The 19,619-nt window shown below is 37.5% G+C and overlaps 2 protein-coding genes and 1 long non-coding RNA gene across 9 annotated transcripts in view; 2 read left to right on the top strand and 1 right to left on the bottom strand.

Annotated features, from left to right (window-relative positions):
- The first annotated feature begins 370 nt into the window (after positions 1 to 370).
- Positions 371 to 2,397, top strand: LOC124174891 (6-phosphogluconolactonase). Its single transcript, XM_046554501.1, has 4 exons — positions 371 to 713; positions 1,114 to 1,314; positions 1,433 to 1,716; positions 1,798 to 2,397. The coding sequence occupies exons 1-4, from the start codon at positions 593 to 595 to the stop codon at positions 1,906 to 1,908; spliced, it is 717 nt and encodes a 238-aa protein (XP_046410457.1). The 5' UTR covers positions 371 to 592; the 3' UTR covers positions 1,909 to 2,397.
- Positions 2,398 to 2,853: 456 nt separating this feature from the next.
- Positions 2,854 to 19,619, bottom strand: part of LOC124174888 (calcium-binding mitochondrial carrier protein SCaMC-2) — a 24,853-nt gene continuing 8,087 nt past the window's right edge. For 2 of the 5 annotated variants that reach the window (XM_046554490.1, XM_046554494.1), the window contains 5 exons: positions 6,359 to 6,517; positions 5,582 to 5,839; positions 5,331 to 5,498; positions 4,947 to 5,201; positions 2,854 to 4,849 (listed from right to left, as the gene is read on the bottom strand). In XM_046554490.1, the coding sequence (XP_046410446.1) occupies positions 4,775 to 4,849; positions 4,947 to 5,201; positions 5,331 to 5,498; positions 5,582 to 5,839; positions 6,359 to 6,517 (915 nt within the window). In that variant the 3' untranslated portion in view covers positions 2,854 to 4,774. Of the gene's footprint in view, positions 4,850 to 4,946; positions 5,202 to 5,330; positions 5,499 to 5,581; positions 5,840 to 6,358; positions 6,518 to 12,947; positions 13,059 to 13,976; positions 14,171 to 14,212; positions 14,444 to 19,619 lie in introns of those variants that run through there. The other 3 variants (XM_046554492.1, XM_046554491.1, XM_046554493.1) reach the window with 3 other exon arrangements.
- The window catches only part of LOC124174892, an 18,750-nt gene continuing 13,772 nt past the window's right edge, over positions 14,642 to 19,619 (top strand). The window contains exons 1-4 of one of the 3 annotated variants that reach the window (XR_006869022.1): positions 14,642 to 15,129; positions 16,337 to 16,373; positions 16,448 to 16,609; positions 19,438 to 19,603. This is a non-coding gene — a long non-coding RNA (uncharacterized LOC124174892). Of the gene's footprint in view, positions 15,130 to 16,336; positions 16,374 to 16,447; positions 16,610 to 17,971; positions 18,433 to 19,437; positions 19,604 to 19,619 lie in introns of those variants that run through there. The other 2 variants (XR_006869021.1, XR_006869023.1) reach the window with 2 other exon arrangements.

The raw sequence follows: 19,619 nt of genomic DNA, 5'->3' as shown, positions 1-19,619 counted from the left end.
TTTATGTATTAAAACGAGATAGTGGCTCTCCAATTATACAAATAAAAAAACACTTGTCCTCGTTTACCAACAAGCACAGAAAATTCATCGGTATATTGTGTATGAATGAAGTAAATACAACTCTTAAAGTATTATACGTATAGTCTACTTAGCCCCCTGAAAGAAATTAAATATTTACCTCGAAGAAGCATTTCGACGATTTTAGACAAGTCGATGTTAATTAACATCTGTACAAATGCATGTACATTGCACAAAAATTGAATATTTTATTCGCTATTTCATTACACCACGGATTTACCAAGCACCGGTGCGCCACTAACGAGAATAACGGGCAGTTTTCTTTCTAACTTTGTTGTTTTGTTGCACGTTATAATCTATGTTGTATAACAACTGACGTATTCCCCACCCTACTAGTTACCAGACCTGTATGTAAGCCGTGCAACTGACTGACCATATGGATTATGGACGAACGTGTGCACGTCATTGAAATTTTTTGCTAGAGGTCGTTCGCCGAAATCCGCCGATGATATTCGAGCATTGAGGTTAACTTTCAGCTGGTTACACCAACTGACAAGCTCGTGGAAGAAGAAAAATGGCTAAAGTACTCGTCGAAAAAGACGTTCCCAGTGCTATTAAACGACTGGTTAACATCATTCAAGATAGTGCCAACGATGCGATATCGAGTGACGATGTCTTCAAAATCGGTCTATCAGGTCTCTCATCTCTGAATTTTTTTATTTATTTTTTTTCTTCATATTAGTCTAATACCAGCGTACCATTCCTCTTACCCAACATTCCATTTTATATGTAATGATGTCTTGACGCTGTTCACTTTTACAATGTGAATTTCACTTTTCGAACGTTAATCAATTTTTCGCACCCATACCGGCTGGTGACTAACACGTGACTAATAACGTTGTAAAAAATTCGTTCAAATCTGAATTCTTATTTTCAGCTGTTTTCTTATTAGCAAAAGTGTCTGATAAAATCCAAGTTTTGACCCAGGCCTTTGGTTAGAAATTAATTGTAGCCGATTTTTACTTTTTCAGGAGTTGAAAAATTTAATCAAGATTCGTAACGAATAAGTAACTTTTGTTTTTAAATCTTTCACAGGTGGTTCACTCATCAATTATTTAGCAGAAGGTTTGCCCACCATAACAACAGACTGGACTAAATGGCGGTTTTTTTTCTGTGACGAGAGAGTAGTACCTTTCAATAATGAGGAATCGACGTATGGGGTCTACAAGATGCACTTGATGGGAAAGATTCCCATAACAGAAGAGCAATTCATCAAAATTAATCCCGATCTCTCAGGTATGGAAAACATGGAATACTCTGGATGTCAATCGAATCAGATAAACAAAGCCACCCTGTCAATGAAGATATGGGGTTTTGCAGAATAATAATTACAATAAATTTTTAACTTCAACAGCCGAAGCAGCAGCCAAAGATTACATCAAACAAATGTCCGTTTACTTCCCACCGGACAGTATACCAAAGTTCGATGTACTACTCCTAGGACTGGGACCCGACGGTCACACTTGTTCCCTCTTTCCCAATCATCGATTGCTCGAAGAAACTAGCGTCTGGGTAAGCTCGCTGAATGACTCACCGAAGATACCACCATCTCGAATAACGCTAACATTCCCAGTTATAAATAATGCAAAAGTATGCATTTTTACCATTACCGGAGAGGCTAAAGCAGACATCATAAAGGTAGGATTGCCAATTACCTCAAGTGCGAGTTTTTTTCATTCTACCGTACCCAGAAGTGATAATATGCACTTAATTTCACAGCGTATTTTAAAAGACAAAGAAAACTTGCCAGCTGCCCGAGTACAACTGAGCAACGGAGAGTTGTATTGGATTCTCGACGAAGCGGCAGCGAAACATGTTAAACCAACTTAAAGAATATGCTATTTGGCACAAACTGTAACACGGGTCTGTGTAAAAAAATTTACAACATTCCACGACTTTTTGTATCTTTAAAGTGAGCTTATCATTGCGATACTTATGGTAAATACTATTGTTTTACACAATACATGAGTAGATACGATATATATGTATACACATTGTATTTGAATATCAACTTTATTATTCTATGCAATCTGTTAATTGGGTATAGGGAAGTAACACATATTTTCAAGTTTGATCCAAGATTGAAGTGCTTCGATCAAAGTATCAAAACTTAAAATTTGTGCCTAACTTTCAGTGATCATTTTCTTAATATAATATACGGTATTAAATTTCAAAACTGCCCTACAGCCTTGTGGACTCACTTTTTCTTAAAATCTTACAAACATACTGAATTATGTAAATCTTGTAATGTGAGTAAATCATTTTTTGCTGTTGTGATATTGAAATCACGATTTATTAAAAAAATAAGAATGATTATTATTTTTTTTATTTTTTTTTATTATTTTTTTTTTTTTTTGTCTTGCTTCCGATGGTATTTCCACAATACCGCAGGATTATCAAGCTATATCGAAGGAAAAGTGTTCCAAAGACGTAGAAATTAGAAGTACAGAAATAAAAAGACTGTGAACTTTGATTCTATTATGTAACGACTGTAGAGGTGGCTGTGATTGATTGGTTGATGGAACTTTTTTTTTTTTTATTTTACAAACAAGTAATGTAATTTTCATATGTATTATGTATAAGAAAAAAATAAAGCGTATGGAAATAAAAAAATTGATACACGAGTCGGCATTACAGAATTCTATACATATACGCGGTGTTGTTTTTCAAATTATGCGTACAGATTCAAACCTGAAACTTGATTTTTTCGGTCCGAACACTGTTTTATGATAAGTGAAGGAATAAAATGTTGAGATTACAATATCACAAGACACATAATCAGTAATTTTGTTTTTATTTTTTCACTTTTTTACTTCAATTCTATAATGTAACGGGAAATCCGAAGCATGCTAGCGTCGAAGACGGAAAGTAAACGAAAGAAAAAAAAAATTACAGCTTAATACTTATTGTTAGTGTAGGTAATACTGCGTCACAGTTGACCATTGAAATACAGAATACAACTGAAATTATTGTGGTAAGTAATTGATTAAACACTGCACTTAGTTGATGAATCACGAAAGACATTATTGTGTGATTTCAATGCAAGGAATAGTAACAGTGGCGATAGCAGTATTAACAATGTTAGAAGGCAATCGTAATGGTGTAAGAGTAGTAATAGTAGTACTAGTTGTAGTAGTAGTAGTTATAGAATTAATAGTTTATAGCAGTAATCATAATAATAGAGCGAAAAAATGTATAACAACAATAATTTGAATGAAGAATTAGTTATTCAGCAAAGTACAATTCTCCTGCTTGTCAGAGGAAATCACATTTATAATATTTAAGATATAAGAGATATCATAAAGTATTTATTATAACTACAAGTGAAAACTGGTGCCTGCAGCCTCCAAGGAACTGAGTCTATTATAAACAATAATCAAAAACATAAAAACCAATAAATTACATTTGCTCATCGTAGAAAAAGACGTCACGCAGATTGTATGTAATATATACTCTACACGGTACACCTACATGCTTCGTGCGAAGCTGCTAATAATAATAATAATAATAATAATAATAATAATATACATACATACATACATATAAATAGAAACAAAAATTACTGGAAGTATTCAATCGATTCACAACGTTCCTTGCTTAAAGTCGTGTATCATCAGTCCCATATACAGCTAAAATATCTGTACATATATTCCGTACTAAAAGCATCTACTTTCACAGTTCATACTGCCAGAAAATCGTATATATAAAATACCTAATCAACTGTTGGTACTTGCCCAACAATAATAGGTGGCCAAATCGGCCTGCCGTATGTAATACGAAAATCTGTCCCATATATATATATATATATATATATAATCACACAAACATATATATATATATATATTATCACATCATACAAACATTCCACTACAATCGTAACGATAGCAATATACAGAAGAACTTTGTTAACGCAACATTGGTTATTATAACCAGGGTATGAATGGTATCGAGTAATATTGATATTTATACATTTATGTGGAATTCGAAAAATCCCTAATCAGTCGATCTCTTTTGCAGGCACGCAGTGGGATGTCATTTTGTAAATAATCATTAGGCTACTAATTCGTTACTTCTAGTGGCTGTACGATAGCGTTAGGTCACCAAAATTTTGTTGAATCGGAAGGAGCAAAAAAATCTGAGTATATCACAACATCAAGTGTCCACATATAATTAATATCCTGAACTGATTTTTTTTTTCGAATGGTTTTTAAGTAGCATATTCCCCCTATTCTTTTGCTGGTTTAATTAACGCCCGTATCTCCATTTAACCGAATCATTGAATTTTTGATCCAACAATCAATTTACCGATTAATCCACTTTTTGCTATCCTCAATTTTTAAGATAACTCCACTCTACACCGGAAGAGCACCATCCGCCTGGACTGTCTTGATAACGTTGGAATATCTTTCCTTTCCCTCTGGCAACTCTTGTAGCATCGATATCAATTGTTTTGATTGTATTTTATTATATTTAAATTTCTTTGTTTCTTCCAAACTGTTAAATAGCAAATAATTTATAACATTTATGACGAGTTCAGTAAGAAATAAGCTGCTTTAGTCAAAGGAAGGAAAGGCGAAGTAGCGTGCAGGCCTGCCTGCGCGGCTTGCTTCATGCTAACTTGCAGATTTAGCATAACTTTTATCATATAATTACAGAATAATTTAATAGAATTAATGTCCCCTAATAAATATATTCATCACGTCATGTTAACACCTAGAGCTTGTCTGAAGTGTTCGTATACAACATAGCTAATGGATACTGCAGGAGCAACCTGTAAATAGAGAAAAAAATTATCCGTGTAGTCGATATTCGAGAAAAGAAAAATGTCATCGTTAAAATTGAATTGACTCAAATTTTGGTCAATGTACCTTTAAAAAGTTAGGCGTCAAGCCTCGATAAAGCCCACGAAAACCTTCTCGGTGAAGTATATCTTGAAATACAGCAACCATCGTATTCGGAGTTCTGTATGGTGTTACTTGAGCTTGTAACCTAGTTCTGACTAGAGCTAGAGGATACGAACAGACTTGACCAGCGGTACTTGAAGCCGTTCCGCAAAGCAGCAGAAGCCAGAATGCCGGATGTTCGTCTTTCTGATGCGTACGTAAGTAACTGTTCTTCAGAGTCTGTAAAATTATATGTTTGTTTTTCCATACTATATCAAGACAAGCTTTATATATCTAATACGCGCAACGTTGTGAAATTAAGAAGAAGGAAATAGTTCATTACGTAACAAAGATTATCTATCTTCTTACCTCGTAAACAGCCAGATCAATTCCGGCATACGGCAGTATTCCAATGAGATTGGGAACGTATCCTCGATAGAAACATTTGAGACCACCGGAACTATAAATTTTCTGCATCGCGTCTATGACGCTGGTGAATTCCCCTGTTTTTCGAAGAGCCAACCGCGTTTTTAGTACCTTCAATTATTTTTTCTTAGTTAATATTAATTGTCTTTTACTGGTTGGAAGCTGAGAAAAAATAGTTCAATATTTCGATGTACCTCGAGTGGATATATGGCTGATTGACTGACCCCACCGGCAATGGATCCAGCCATGAATCTTTCGTAAATGCTAAGTTCTCGAAAATCGTCTCCCTTTATCATTCTCTTAATTTGTTCATAGGCCATGAACTTAAGTGCAGTTTCAGGACCGATCTTAAGTACATTTATACCATTCCCTCTCCAGAGACTTAGCGCACCACCTTCTCTCAGCATGTGTTTGAAACAGGATGATATGTTACACTGTCTCGTTCCATGTACCTATAAAGAAACATCTATGCCACTCATTGCCTGTTATATTTGAATAATAATAGTGACTATAAAAAAAAAACAGCGATCAATGTATTATATTCATTCAATAGTTGAGACAGAGGTTTTGAAAAGAAGATTTCGCTACACGATTTTGTAATTTATCATTGCTCGCATTTGAATATAATCTGTATTTCCAATCCATTATAGCTTTGCGCTTGAAGGAGGAATTAATTAAAGTCACTACCAAATACTGTCCAAAAATCAAGATTGAATGAAATTGGGTAATTGATTTTAAATCTGGTCTACTGATCCTCAGATTTAGAACTGATTAATTCGACTTTGTAAGAGATTGCACAGCTCCGAATGTTTATCAACAAACGGTAGTGTAAAACATATATTTATTATAAACCAGTATCAAAAGTTTGCAACGAAATAATTACCATGTTTTCAGCTTCAGCCATAACAAAATATCAGCAATTAAGAGCAAAGAATATAAGAATGAACGATCGTCGATCACCGTTTAATTACCTGTAGGTATACTTTAATACGGTCGAGGGGTGCCGTACAGGTTCGTGAAACAGCGCCAGCGATTCCACCAGCCAATAGATGCCTCCACCACATACCCGAGACCATTTCGCTTTTGGTAAAGTCATCGGGTACGCCCATATCCTCACCGATGTCGAGGTACTGTAACGATAACCACAAAAGAAAAATTATTATCAATTCAATTTCATATGAATTATCGACAATACACCAGGATATTTACATATACTAACATAGGGCGTGACCATACTTTACTATCTGCGATATCCATTTGATAACGTAGGCAAAGTAAATGCCAAAATTCCGATACACTCAAATATTCATTCATTATTAATAGTTTATCTACGATGCAACGGCAGCGTTTCACCCAAAGCATGCTGTCAAAATTCAAAGCAGACAGCTTTGTCGAACAATCATTTGTTTCTCTCTTTAAAATCGCTGAGATCATCATCGGATCGAGCTCTGTGTTCATATGCAAAGCGAATTTCCAGAATGAGATAATCACATCAATTCGAGACAAAAATCAGTGAGTATCATTAACGCGAGTCTAAAATACTTAGTACAATGTCAAGATAACCGTTCATCTGACTCAATCGTGACTGCATTGGACATATTGCGAGTTTTCATGGAACTTGAAACGGAAAAAAAACACACTTTACGATGTAATCCGTTACGAGTAATATAACTGAAATATCGTTAACACAGAATTGGAACTATATCTGTTATTATTTTTTTAAAACTTTTTTCAATGAAAAAACCGCATATTCAAGCGTATATTCTCCTCGTTCTCATCGTCAGAGACATAGATATATTACAATAATCACGAGTTTCCAACTATGCGAGAAACAGCCGCCCGACATGTGAATCACATTCTGGAAATATACACGCGTGTACAGTTACGCGTGTATTTCGTAAAGACGAAATGCGTCATATTACGCGATAAGCATCGTTCCCAAGCTCACACAGACTCCGGGTTGTCCCAGAATATTGTCTCACAATCAGGCTTCCTTTTTCACGTAAATACTTAGCAGAGACATTGATATTGACAGCCTAAATATATATATATATATATATATATATAGAATAAAGTCTCGCCGTTTTTTTTCCACTTCCAAGCGGATTAAACCATAGTACATATAACAGAAGCCGTTAAATAAATCGAATAAAAATCAAACTTCAACCGTTCGATATATATAATACAAACGGTGACGCGGTTAAAGCGACGAGGCAACATTTTCCGCTTCCGCTATCTGTCCTATAAGTATACATCTATCTGTCCGTCTCTGTCGTCGTCCCGAGTTTGAGCTAGACGAAACTAGATTTGAAGCCAACGCGTCCCTGAAGCGGATTACTCAACATTCTGAACCACGTGGCAGCCGAGCTGTCGCGAAGCTATTTCGCGAATTAGCACACCCTGTGCCTCTTTTCTAATCCTCGCATATCTACAGCCAGATATGTATAACAATTTTCTTTTTCAAACTTTCGACAAATTCGTGGGATCGTACAACGCCGTAGTAGAGCTCGTATCGTATCGTATTAAATATAAGAGAATGAGAAAGGAGATGAGATCGAGGAACAGAGAAAGATATATTCATATCGGGGATGAGGTGAGAGGGAATTTTCAATATGAGAATTAGAGATATCGCGAGAGTCGTTGCACGCATTGAGTACAGAGTGCACGACTTGATAAGAGAGCAACAGCTCGTTGCTCCTCCCCCCCCCCCCCCTCACTCTCTCTCTCTCTCACTCTCTCCTCAACGTTCTCAATCTCAGCCTCATGACTTTGATAGAGCTGAAATTTTTATATATTATACCATGTCCGCATTTTGCTATTTTTTCATTATACCCACTGACGATATGAATCACAGCTGATCAAATTTCTGTACATGTATCGTATGCATCTGACCTGCATTCCTGGATCGTTAAGTCAGTGTTCGTATAATGGAATCGTTTGTTAAATTGTTATGGAAAAAAAAAGCAAGATAAATTTTGAAATCGAATATTAAAAACCTTTAAAGAAAGAATCGCGTGACTGCGATAATTTGCGGATGGTTAAACCGCTGAATTTAACATTCCTTTTCAAATCCGTTGAAGGTTCGGCATAATTTTAATGTCAAAATTGAAACAAAAAAAAAAAAAAAATTCAAGGACCGTATTGAATAACGAACGACATAATCGCGAAGGGCATTCCGTTGAATTATCGTTACGGAACACCGCAGAGAACTCTAGGTCGATTTCGAATTGAGAAAGTAGTCTTTACCGGACATATACGTTGTTATACTAGATTCCACACGACGACCTCGAGCATAATTTTCGCCTCCTCCTCGATTTCATAAGATTTGAAAGGAAAAAAGTGGAGAAAAAAAGAAGAAGAAAGAAAAAGAAAAAAACAACTTGTACAGCGATAGCGCGATTTTGACCGCACGTATTTGCACTTGAAAAAATCTGAAATATAAAACATGACGAAACGAATTTCTTTTCAACTTGTTCGTAAATAGATCCAGGCAGTGCCCCAGGGTCATGGCAAAATGAGGAGCCGAGCGACGAAGCCAAGAATCAAAATTATTTTTAACGTTGGTGGAAGGGAAGGAATAAATGAAAAAAAGGATGGAAAGCAGCCGTGTAACCAAAGATGTAACGTATCGTTACGCTCTGTCTAGACTCGAGTATTCCGTACATATTTTAATGTCACGAATGGAATTGGTAAAGAAATCGCGAGATTCGTAGACAGAAAATAAAACCTGTGCAACCTCCTCCTTTGTCCTCTTTAATTTGAATCGCTAGAAAGTCTTTGAGAAATGCCTCATACTCGGTAAAATGTACATATTCGTATAATTATTATTATTTATTATATTACAATACAAACAGTGAAACGTGTGCGCAGCAAGTAGTAGAAAAGAATTCGTTGATGCGTCATCAACAGCAGACGAACTTTGATAAAATTTCCAGTGTCGTGATTATTGTACGTATGTACGTATAAGGAGTATAATCTGACCATCGTCAGTCAATTATATCAATTATCTACATTCTACATACATATATGTATACGCGTATTTATCTTATATAACTCAAATAAATTACTGCTGCGTACGTCAAACTATTTTTTATACAACAATCAGACGCAGACGATATTATTTTTCAAAGATTCGCGCGATAAGTACAACTGTCCAATTACGGATTATTTCATTTTTACTCCCATACATTTCTATTTAGTTTGTTATTGCGCGCATGAGGAAATAACATAACTTATAATTCAATTGTACTATTATCAAAACCACAATCGTCTTGTAATCGTACCCAAGATTTTAATGTCAGTATAACTAAGCTTTATGTATTTCGATTTGAAATTGCACGGCATTTTAGAACAACGAGAATTAATTATACACACCGATATTTTTCTACATTACTGCGATTCAATCCTGCACCCGATACCAATTGTAACAAGATATATAGGTATATATAATATATAGGTATACCTATACGTATATGTATAATACGATCACCGCTTACGCAATTGTCAATCGAGAGTTGTGTTTGTTTTTCCTATTTTTTTCTTATCGGGTACTTGAAAACAAAACCGGCAAAAATAAATAAACGCGCGCGCGTGTGTGTGTATGTGGTAAAGCGAGATTGAAATACAACCGATTTGCAAAACGATAACAAAGCGGCAAAAGTCAAGAACAAATTTGATGATTTTCAAAACACGTTGTTTTGGTTACCGTAGTAAAAGGCTCGTCTTGTCTGAGAGCTGTCTGTCTTGAGGTGGTTAAAAAAATCTCCCACCGCCTGCACGACGAGACATTTGTATACATAAGTAATAATATCAGCAGGTATTGTAGACTGATACCGGACCGAGTCGTCGTCGCGAAACGCGCGTGTAAAATGATAAAGACGATCCTTACAACGATAAGCGTTCGTCGTCATCGTCGACGACACGTGTTCGTATAAAAGTAAATCATTTTTCACGGCTGCTTCGTTTTAACCATATCAATTTACATGTGAAATAAGAAGAAAAAGAGGAGTACATAAAGTATACGCGAGTGCAAATTACCGTCCCCGTTTCAAAAGAGGATGACGTTAGATGTATATTTGTGTATTGTAATAATGCTAATAAGAACCAGTTCAAACTCGGAGTCGTTGACATGGTCAGAGTTATATGTATACATAAGTGATGCAGGTATATACACGCATTTGTGTATAACTGGTGTTAGAACCGAATGTATGTGTAGGTTTATACAGAGTTTAGAATGAGAAGGTAAGAGGATGTCACGTGCCTTGGATTCACGTGCCGTGTTGAGTTCCGAATTTGTAAAGTTCCGAAAGTGCCTCATTCCGAATTATTTGGTGGTGAAACTTGAAGTGAAGAAATCAAACTTTGAAGAAACAACAAAGATTCGAATGGTCGGAATACCGACGGCTCAAAGTTCCGAAAATTCAAGTTGCGATGGAGCAAAGTTAAGAAAAGTAACGTTCCGATAGCGCCAAACCAGAATGACCAGGATTCCGAACGTAAAAATATCGAAATTCCAAAACAAAGGAGGATCAGAGTGGTGAAATTTCAACAAGTAAGAAATTCGGAATTTCGATGTTTCAGCTTTTAAAATGTTCTCATTTTCGCTTTTTCGGAACTTTAACCCGTCGGGTTTGCCCTTTCGCCATTTTTTCGTTTCGAAACTTGAGCGTCGTGTTTCGGACCATTGGAAAGTTTGATGTTTCTACAAAGTTTCATTTATTTACTCCAAGTTTCACAGCCGAAAAATTCGGCATTTGACGCTTTCGGAACTTTTCGGAAATTCGGAATTTCGACCCCATCCCACCAGCAGATGTTTACACATTCTTTTTTCCATACGAAGATGAAAAAAGAACGTACTTCCTTGCAAGTTTTCTAATTAATTATAACACGATGTAAATGACTAAAATACAATCACAGGTATAAAAGAACGTCGATATATTTCCATTTACCTCGAAACAATTTTATCCCCGTGTGCGGTGTCTTTGCACTGCATATTGTGCAAATTGCTTCCAGAGCACCAAGTTAAATAATCCCTATTATACTCTGAATGCCGAGTTTGTTTATTCCATAGTCGTAAAACGCGCGCATGACAAACCTCGAGGCATAACTCGATATCTTTTATAATAACAAACGTTAGATCCAACGAGTCAGAAGTCTGTCTAGACGCCGAAACGAACCGTTTGCGCAGTCGTCGTTCGTCAAGGTCCCTTTAATTGGATCTAATTCGGTACAAACGGCAATAAGTAGTTATCGATCGGTTATTTGCAAGAGAGATTACCTTTGTGTACACACACCGTCTTCTTTAAATATAGATTCGCATTGCCCGTTTAAGATTCATTTGTGTCCCACGTAACCGGATAAATAAATATACTCAAATGTATATGATAGCAAAACGCGACGAATATTTGCCAAAACTTTCGACCACAACGATGATCCTGTACATGCTCAGCGAATTTTTTCGTACCTGAACCATCGGTACACCGGAATGAAAGCTCGTATGTATAATATCAAGTTTGTCGAAACGTTGAAAGTCGGTGTAATAACTTTCACCCAACAAATGTACCGGACGTGGATTATACATAAGTTTAACCGTTATACGGGGCATAGTCAGCTTCTGATTTTCCGTCCATTCGGTATAAAAACGAGGCACGGTGGAAGAAACCTCTACAAAGTTCATATTGATGTAATATACAGAAAATCGTACAACTTGACCGTAGATCGTACATTATAGCATTAGTGACTTACACGCGATCATTATACAGATAGAAAGACTCGACTGGCGATAAAAATAATCGCTTTTTAACGCCGAAATCACACACGTATTTATAAGAGTTCTAAAATTCTTGCAGTCTTTCTATAGAGATCATATTGAAGTTGGTAACGATTCATGCTGAGGTAAAACCGTTATTTCGCGATTTTCGAATTGTCTGAAGTTCGGTAAACCGTAGTAAAACAAAACATATCCATGTTTCGAAATCTTAGTTCCTTAAAAATGATTGTAAAATTAATAAAACACTGATTTTCCCCCCACAATGTATCGTTACGATAACGTTAATAACTTCAACCTCGTTTCTACAGTCGTCGACATTCTCCCAACTGCTACATAAATATACGTAATGATCACAATTATTGAAATACCGTACAACAGCAATCAGAAGCTAATCAGCCTACGTTTTGTTTTGCGTAAACCGTCAACGATACATTGAAGCGTTATTAATTATTCATTGCTATACCAGAGCCCCTACAAGAAGTGGCACTAAACACGATTGGGAAAAATATGAACAGACGGAAGTAAGTAACGTTATCGTGACGATAAACGTTCCGGAAAAACCAATATTTCGCAATTGCAGCGATGTCTAAAATAGTCTAAATCATAACAAGGCAGAACGTATTCATATTTCGAAAACTTAACGACCTGAAATTCACTGTAAACTCGAAGAATAGTAATTTTTCGTTACGTTAACGTTACCAACTTCAGTCTCATAAAACGTCGAGCAGTGACTTGAAACGTGGAACACCAAAGTTAATCAACCTGCATGCACACGTGTCGGATGTACTTAACTTGACATATAGTTCAATTAATAGGTCACTGTCGATATTGTCGAGGGTATCCATGACGGCGATAACTTTTTTCGCGACACAAGACGAAGATACAAAAAGTAGGAAAAACGCGGGCCGAACACGATTCGTCTTTCCTTCTCAGCGAGACGCGCTACTCGATGCTTCTAATTAGATCGCGAAAGAATAAAGCGGTCTCGAAGGAGCCAAAAGCGTCGCAGCGATCCGTCGGTGGCCTTTAGCCAGCAGTTCTGATGCATCGAGGCGCAGCAGAGATATGACCCAAGGGTCTCCAATGTCGACTACCGATTACGATCATTAGCGTCTAATGGTAATTCAACTTTCAGAAATTCTGTGCGACGAAGCGCTTCGGCCTTTGAACGAGAAAAGAGAACACACGGCGCGAGGCCAAATCGGGAGCCAGTCACTTCCGGTCTCTACTCGTGTGTAACATTGTATGTATACCTCGCTCCACGCTGTTTGCTCTTGAGAGAATTTCTGACAGCGCGTGGCCGAAGTACGTATAACCAAGATTTTATCGTGCACACAACGATAAGTTGATATCACCGATATATATATAGAAATGCATATACATCGATAGGAATCCAGAGGAATTTCCAACTTTGGAATCATTATTCCAGATAGACGGTTGTGTTTGTACAACGGTGTTGTATATATAATACCTTAATGTTATCTAAATTTTCGCGAATGTTCGTCCGAGGCTCGGATTGAAAATCCAGAATGAAATTCATGCTGTGTACAACGATCGCTGTTCTAAATTTCTTCAGGTTTTCAAAATTGAACGGAAATCCACGAAACCGATAAAAAAGAATGTAAAATAAAATACAGTAGACGCGAGAGGGACAAGTTGAGGATATAATATTTCCCGGTACAGTTATTCGTCGAGTTATTTCCGGTAATCGACCGAGGCTGCACAACGAGGAAAAAATCATCACTCTCACTTTTCGTTTTGCAGTCTTTCCTTTCATCGAGATGGAGACACACACACATGTGTAGGTGTAACGTACGTACAGTGACACTCTGAATTATTGCGGCAACATTTCTTTCGCAAGCGTGTACCCGATAGGTGTGTACAACCACGATGTTGTAAGAAGCGACGATACCGTGCTGTATAAAAATTAAACCTCCCGCCAAGCCCGACAGTTTCTTCATAATTCCTCGAACGATAAATTACGTGCTCTGTATATTAAATCGTAAAAATTCCCGATCATTTTTCAATTTTTTTAAATTCTGGCGGGAAGACTTACTTTTTGTATAAGCTCGCGATAAACTATCACAAATTCACCGCAGACATCGCAACCGGATCCAACGACGTTCTCCTGTTCCAACATGACGATGATAACAGGTGCTCGCGAAGGCACTGATTCTTTACAACGCGACAACGACGACGAAACGAACGTTACGTTCCGAACGTGCACGTGGAGGATGACGAACGCGACCCGAGCCGGCTACAAGGGAGTCGAATACCAGACTGAGGAGGACGCAGACTGGGGATTCGTTACGTTGCGTTCCGTTCCGTTCAAAAGGCAGCGAGCGAACGTTCGAAAGGCTCGAGGAGGGGGAGGAGGGCAGCAGCCAATCGCGTCACTGCACCGCCACTTTAATCCAGCGATAACTCGACGTACCCGGCCTTCTCTGCCTCCGCTGCTTGTTCAGTTCCAGTTCTAAGTGTGAGTTTTGAAATTGCAATTTTTCTAACCGAGGTTTTCTTCTTCCAACCCTCGGTACTTGGTTTAAACCCAGAATTTCCATCACATTTCCCGTTAGCTTCGGTCGCCATTTTGAATTTTGGAGGGAATTCGTTTCCGGTCAAATAACTCGGTCATTTTTAACGTTTTACTAAAAATGGCGGGGACTAAACTTGTGGGAAATTAATGTCTCTACAACTTTGGGTACGATAGTTTTTTGTCTACGATCGATACTTTGCGATTTAAACTATAAATTCAACACGGCGGACGAAGCTAATGTAGTCTCTGTGAGAAATTCGGGATTTAGACTAACCCCCTACCCCAAAGATTAGGAAAAGAAAATTTTGGTATCTAGAAATTGCAGTTTCTGGTTCATTTTTATTTTTATGCTGTACATTCTGACTGGGCTATATATGCAGGGAAGGGATAACCGTGACGCGTTCCGCGTAGAGCCGCGAGCCGTCTGGAAATTCCCGGTATGTATACCGCATACTTTATACATGATACATGTGTGCAAACGGTATACGCGATACGTGATAAGGAGAAGGGGGGTAAACGAGTGTGAGATCCTCCGGATGTACGATGCGTATCGTGGTTGGATGACTTGACGTTGATCAGTTCTTAGTAATTTGAGTTGAGCACTCGTTGTTATTCCATCCAAGCTTCGATCTCACCGATGGTTTTGGGTCTCAGCGTCAGTTGACGTCACGAATACCAATATAAAAAAAAACTGCAGCGTCACGGAGTATAAAAATATGTAGATAGTCTTTAATTTTCCACTGCAGCATCTACCGATGTACGATTTTCCTGTTGTGATTTCGCAACATCATCGAATAGTCTTCCATTTTTTTTTTTTTTTCCGTATTTCATTTACTTAGACTCTTTAACGAGTTTATAATTCGGATGTTATTATGGATTCGGAAAAACTTGATTACGTCACATATGATAACATGTAACCTGTTATTGTGGTTTCCTACTCAACTCAACGACGATAACCTAAATTGGTTCAGATTTACGGTTGGTTCGGACCGGATAAGTCGGGATAAGTATACCAGCTCTAGCGGGGCTAATGATTCAATTAAGATTGCAAATTGCGGATTAGGGGATGACAACGACAGGTCACGAGGAGAATTTATAATGTACTTGATACACATATTTGTGAAGTATGTAAAATCACATACAGGAGATAGGCGGACAAAACGGGCCCACTAATGGAAGAATAACGTTAGACCGATTTCAACGACGCGTTTGTTTTTATCTTTGGCCTAGAAACACACTTCAAGTGGCATTTTTTTAAATCCCATTTCATTGTATAAAGGGCCCATTTTGCCCGTCTCTCGTCTACATCTGATGCGTAAGTCAGGAACGTGTTGTGTTGTTTTTACGAACAGACAGTATTTTCGATCTGTGGTTTGTTTATTTTTTGTGTTACTCAACTTCTTGCTTCAGAGTTTTTTTTTTTTTCTTACTGTAGTTAGATAAACCGAACGTAAGAATTACGGTACGTAGAGTCCCAAATATGTATGTAACTTTTATTTGGAACAAAATCTAGCCTCCGACCGCAGAGGAGGACCCTTTATACAAAAGAAAACTCTGTACGAAACAACTACCGTTATTTCACCGTCCGGTTTTCTTTGAAAATCAGTTACTATTTGAGTTGAAAAATGCATTGTACTTTCGCAGGACGGTTGAAAAATTTCCGCAAGACAAAATAAGTTAGGTAGGTATTACAAGAGTACACAAGTTCGGCGGCAAGCCTTCTGAACGAGTGTTTTCCATTCCCCTTGATTGCAGGCAACGTAAACCAGGAAATGTACCGAAGAAACTGTAAACGCGTAGATGACGTGACCGCTGAAAGCGTCGACAAAGTCCAGGCCAAAGGTATTATCGCAAGCCGTCGAGGTCAAGTAACAAGTTCACGAACGATATCGAAAGCCGATTTCATACATCGATATGGTAAATATTTACACGTTGTTGGCAAAATATGAAAAGTAGGTTTAAGAAGGATATAAAAAAAAAAAAAAAAAAAAAAAACCATAAGAAAAAATAAAGTACATAGATGTAAAAACACGCAGGCGTAAGTTAATTGCTCATGTTCAACGATCGATCTCATTACACACCGCACGTGTCGCACTCGGTGCTGAACATTTTTGAAAATACGAGCATTGCGACAAACGGCGGTTTACAAAACAATTATGAAACTTCTTGCGCTATCTGATTTGGAGATTCATCCGCGTCATCGTCACCATGTGTGTATGCATCATCGTTGTTTATTTGGCTGGATCGTGATTTGAATATGCCTGCAATTTTTCCGTGATTCGGACTGCCGAACTCGATAAACTGTACGCAACTTCAGGGTCAAGTTAGTTGGGGTACCGAATTTCTTCGAACCATTGGCACTTGTACACACTACTCAATGTTCGCTTCGAGTTACCGACCAGCCGACGCTACGAGTACCAAATTTCTTGGGACTGAATTCAATACGGGTACAAGCATGCTCATTGTTTGTGGGTTCCTTGAAACTGAATTTTGGGAGAAATAAGTGAAAGCTGCGTGAAATTGGGGGGGTATTAGAGTTCCAATATTTTTCCATAGTGCTAACCAAATAGAGAAAAGTTAGATGTTGTTTTGATGGTTTTGAAATTTTTTCGATTGCACTCCAAAAGTATGTTCGAATTAGAGAAAAAAAAATCCGTTGAAAGCATACAAATTTTCGGATAATATTAGACGCGCCCGGAAAGCCATTGAATGTTTTGATGTAACATACATTGTAATTTTCGATGTTATTCAATTATTATTATTGCTTTTTTTTCATAAACTCAAATTTACTGAAAAAATCAATTTCATGCTTGAAAACAATATTCGTATTTCCAACTAAATGTAGGAACAAAATAATTTGGGATTAAGATTAATTAAGTATAAGTAAAGTTTTCAGATTCAATGTATATTATTTTATTCCTATGTTAAGTTGGATGTGTAAACATTTTCCTCAAGCATCAAATTGATTTATTCAGTCCGTTTTAGTTTATGGAAAAAAAAAGTAACTGACTGGCAAAAATACGATGGTTTTAGGAGAAAAACTGACTGCTTGAGGGTAAAGTTAGAGGAAACCTTCAGTTTTGGAGCGATTCTTGTGTGATTCTTTTTCTTTAAATTCTGTTTGGCAGTGAATGAACGTCCGTGTCTTAACTCTTAACAGGGCCTTTTGTCCGAGAACTGTTTCATTTTCTTTTGTTTACTAATCGCGGTCGACCTACTAGCCGACAATCGCAACCATCATACCAGTCATCCGATCTAGTTTCAGAAACGATACGTAAAAAGCTTGCGTTTCTCATTCGGTAACTCGAGATATGCGGCACATTATAAAATCGTTTACAACATAAGCTGTCTCTGCGCGGTCTGGTTTGGCCTTTGGTGCAATTCGCCAATGTGCAGCCTTATCGCTTACGCTGCACTCTGACAATAACAATACAACACTATGGATGGTTGCATATGTGCACTGTCGGAGAATACCAGCTTGCTGCAACTACCGTATATAGTTGAATGCTTTAGAGCGTTCGCAGTGAAAGTGACGTCAAGTCTGATCGTGAGGAGTCCAATGCGCGGCTGACGAAACACTTCCAAGAATTTCGACATCATTCGAATTCAATCGTATTCTTTACCGCACACATTTAAACTCAAACTCGCTTCCGATTAACGCAAGTACGTTATATAAATAAATAAATGTCAGGATCGTATCGTTGAATGCCGAATTAACCTTTTTGCATCATAGTGGTAAAGTAAGTCTGATAGAATGCTATTAGGTTTTCAATACACGAGAGTAATTCTTGCGATGTAATGTAAATTATTATTGTTAAAATTAAAAGAATAATTCATCTCCGAGAAAGTTACCTCTCTACACGTGTACATGTTTAAATAAATTGTAAGTTTTTGGGATCGCTGATTACGAATCTGATATCGGATTTTTAAAATTCAAGATGGCGCATCCAATATGGCCGACGAAAATTTTGATTTCGATCGAATCCGAAGGAAATACTCTATCCAACGGTTTTCGGGGTCCCTGATTACGAATCTGAAATCAGATTTTGAAAATTCAATGTGGCGAATCCAATCAGCGGCCTCGAAAACCCCTGCATAGAGTTTTGTGACCGTATTCGATCATGTTTGAAATTTTCGTCCATCATATTGGATGAGCCATCTTGAATTGTTGGAATTTGATTTCAGATTCATAATCAGCGACTCCAAAAACCGTAGAACACTATGTTATTATAAACGTTGACTCAGAAAAATAGCGTGTGACTCACAAGGGTTAATACCTTAGTTGTAACGCAACGAATTTATCATGAATCGGGATGAAAGTTGCGTCGGTGCGATAAATGAAAGTCGCTTGTTTTCGCAAAATTCGTGCCGTAAAAACGTGAATGAATATCTCGACTGCACAGAGATGAAGATATTATAAAAACGTAACCACATATACGATAACAGGATAAGTAAATTGTTTGCGAGTGGATTTAGTCTGCAACCGTGTGTATTTCGAATAGTGTCTTAGACACCGAATCGGCGATCGTTTGTGTAAACACATAGTTACTTGTATCGCAGAGCTAAATTTGACGCGAATTTGCAGCCTGATCTATTCTCGGCGACACTCTCTAAACGTTTTTCGTCAGACGCAACTGTCGCAGATGCAGTGTGTACATTTAACCAGCCAGTAAAGTCTCATGGCGACCTATAAAATACCATAATCAATTACATTACTAATTTTCCTCCCCTTTTTGTGATTCTAGATATGCGTGTACACGTCGTTGAACTCGCTCTTTAATCGCCCTACGCGAATTTTTTTTATCTGTCGTAGTTGACGGGGTCGTGTTTTTATTACATACAGCGTAATTATTGCAAAATACCCGGAGATCAAAGTCTTCAAGAAAGCTAATGCCGTATACGGAGAACAAAGTGAGTCGAATCTTAT

This window comes from Neodiprion fabricii, chromosome 2, assembly GCF_021155785.1.
Source record: "Neodiprion fabricii isolate iyNeoFabr1 chromosome 2, iyNeoFabr1.1, whole genome shotgun sequence".
NCBI lineage: Eukaryota > Metazoa > Arthropoda > Insecta > Hymenoptera > Diprionidae > Neodiprion > Neodiprion fabricii.
This window is presented reverse-complemented; position numbering and strand designations above follow the sequence as displayed.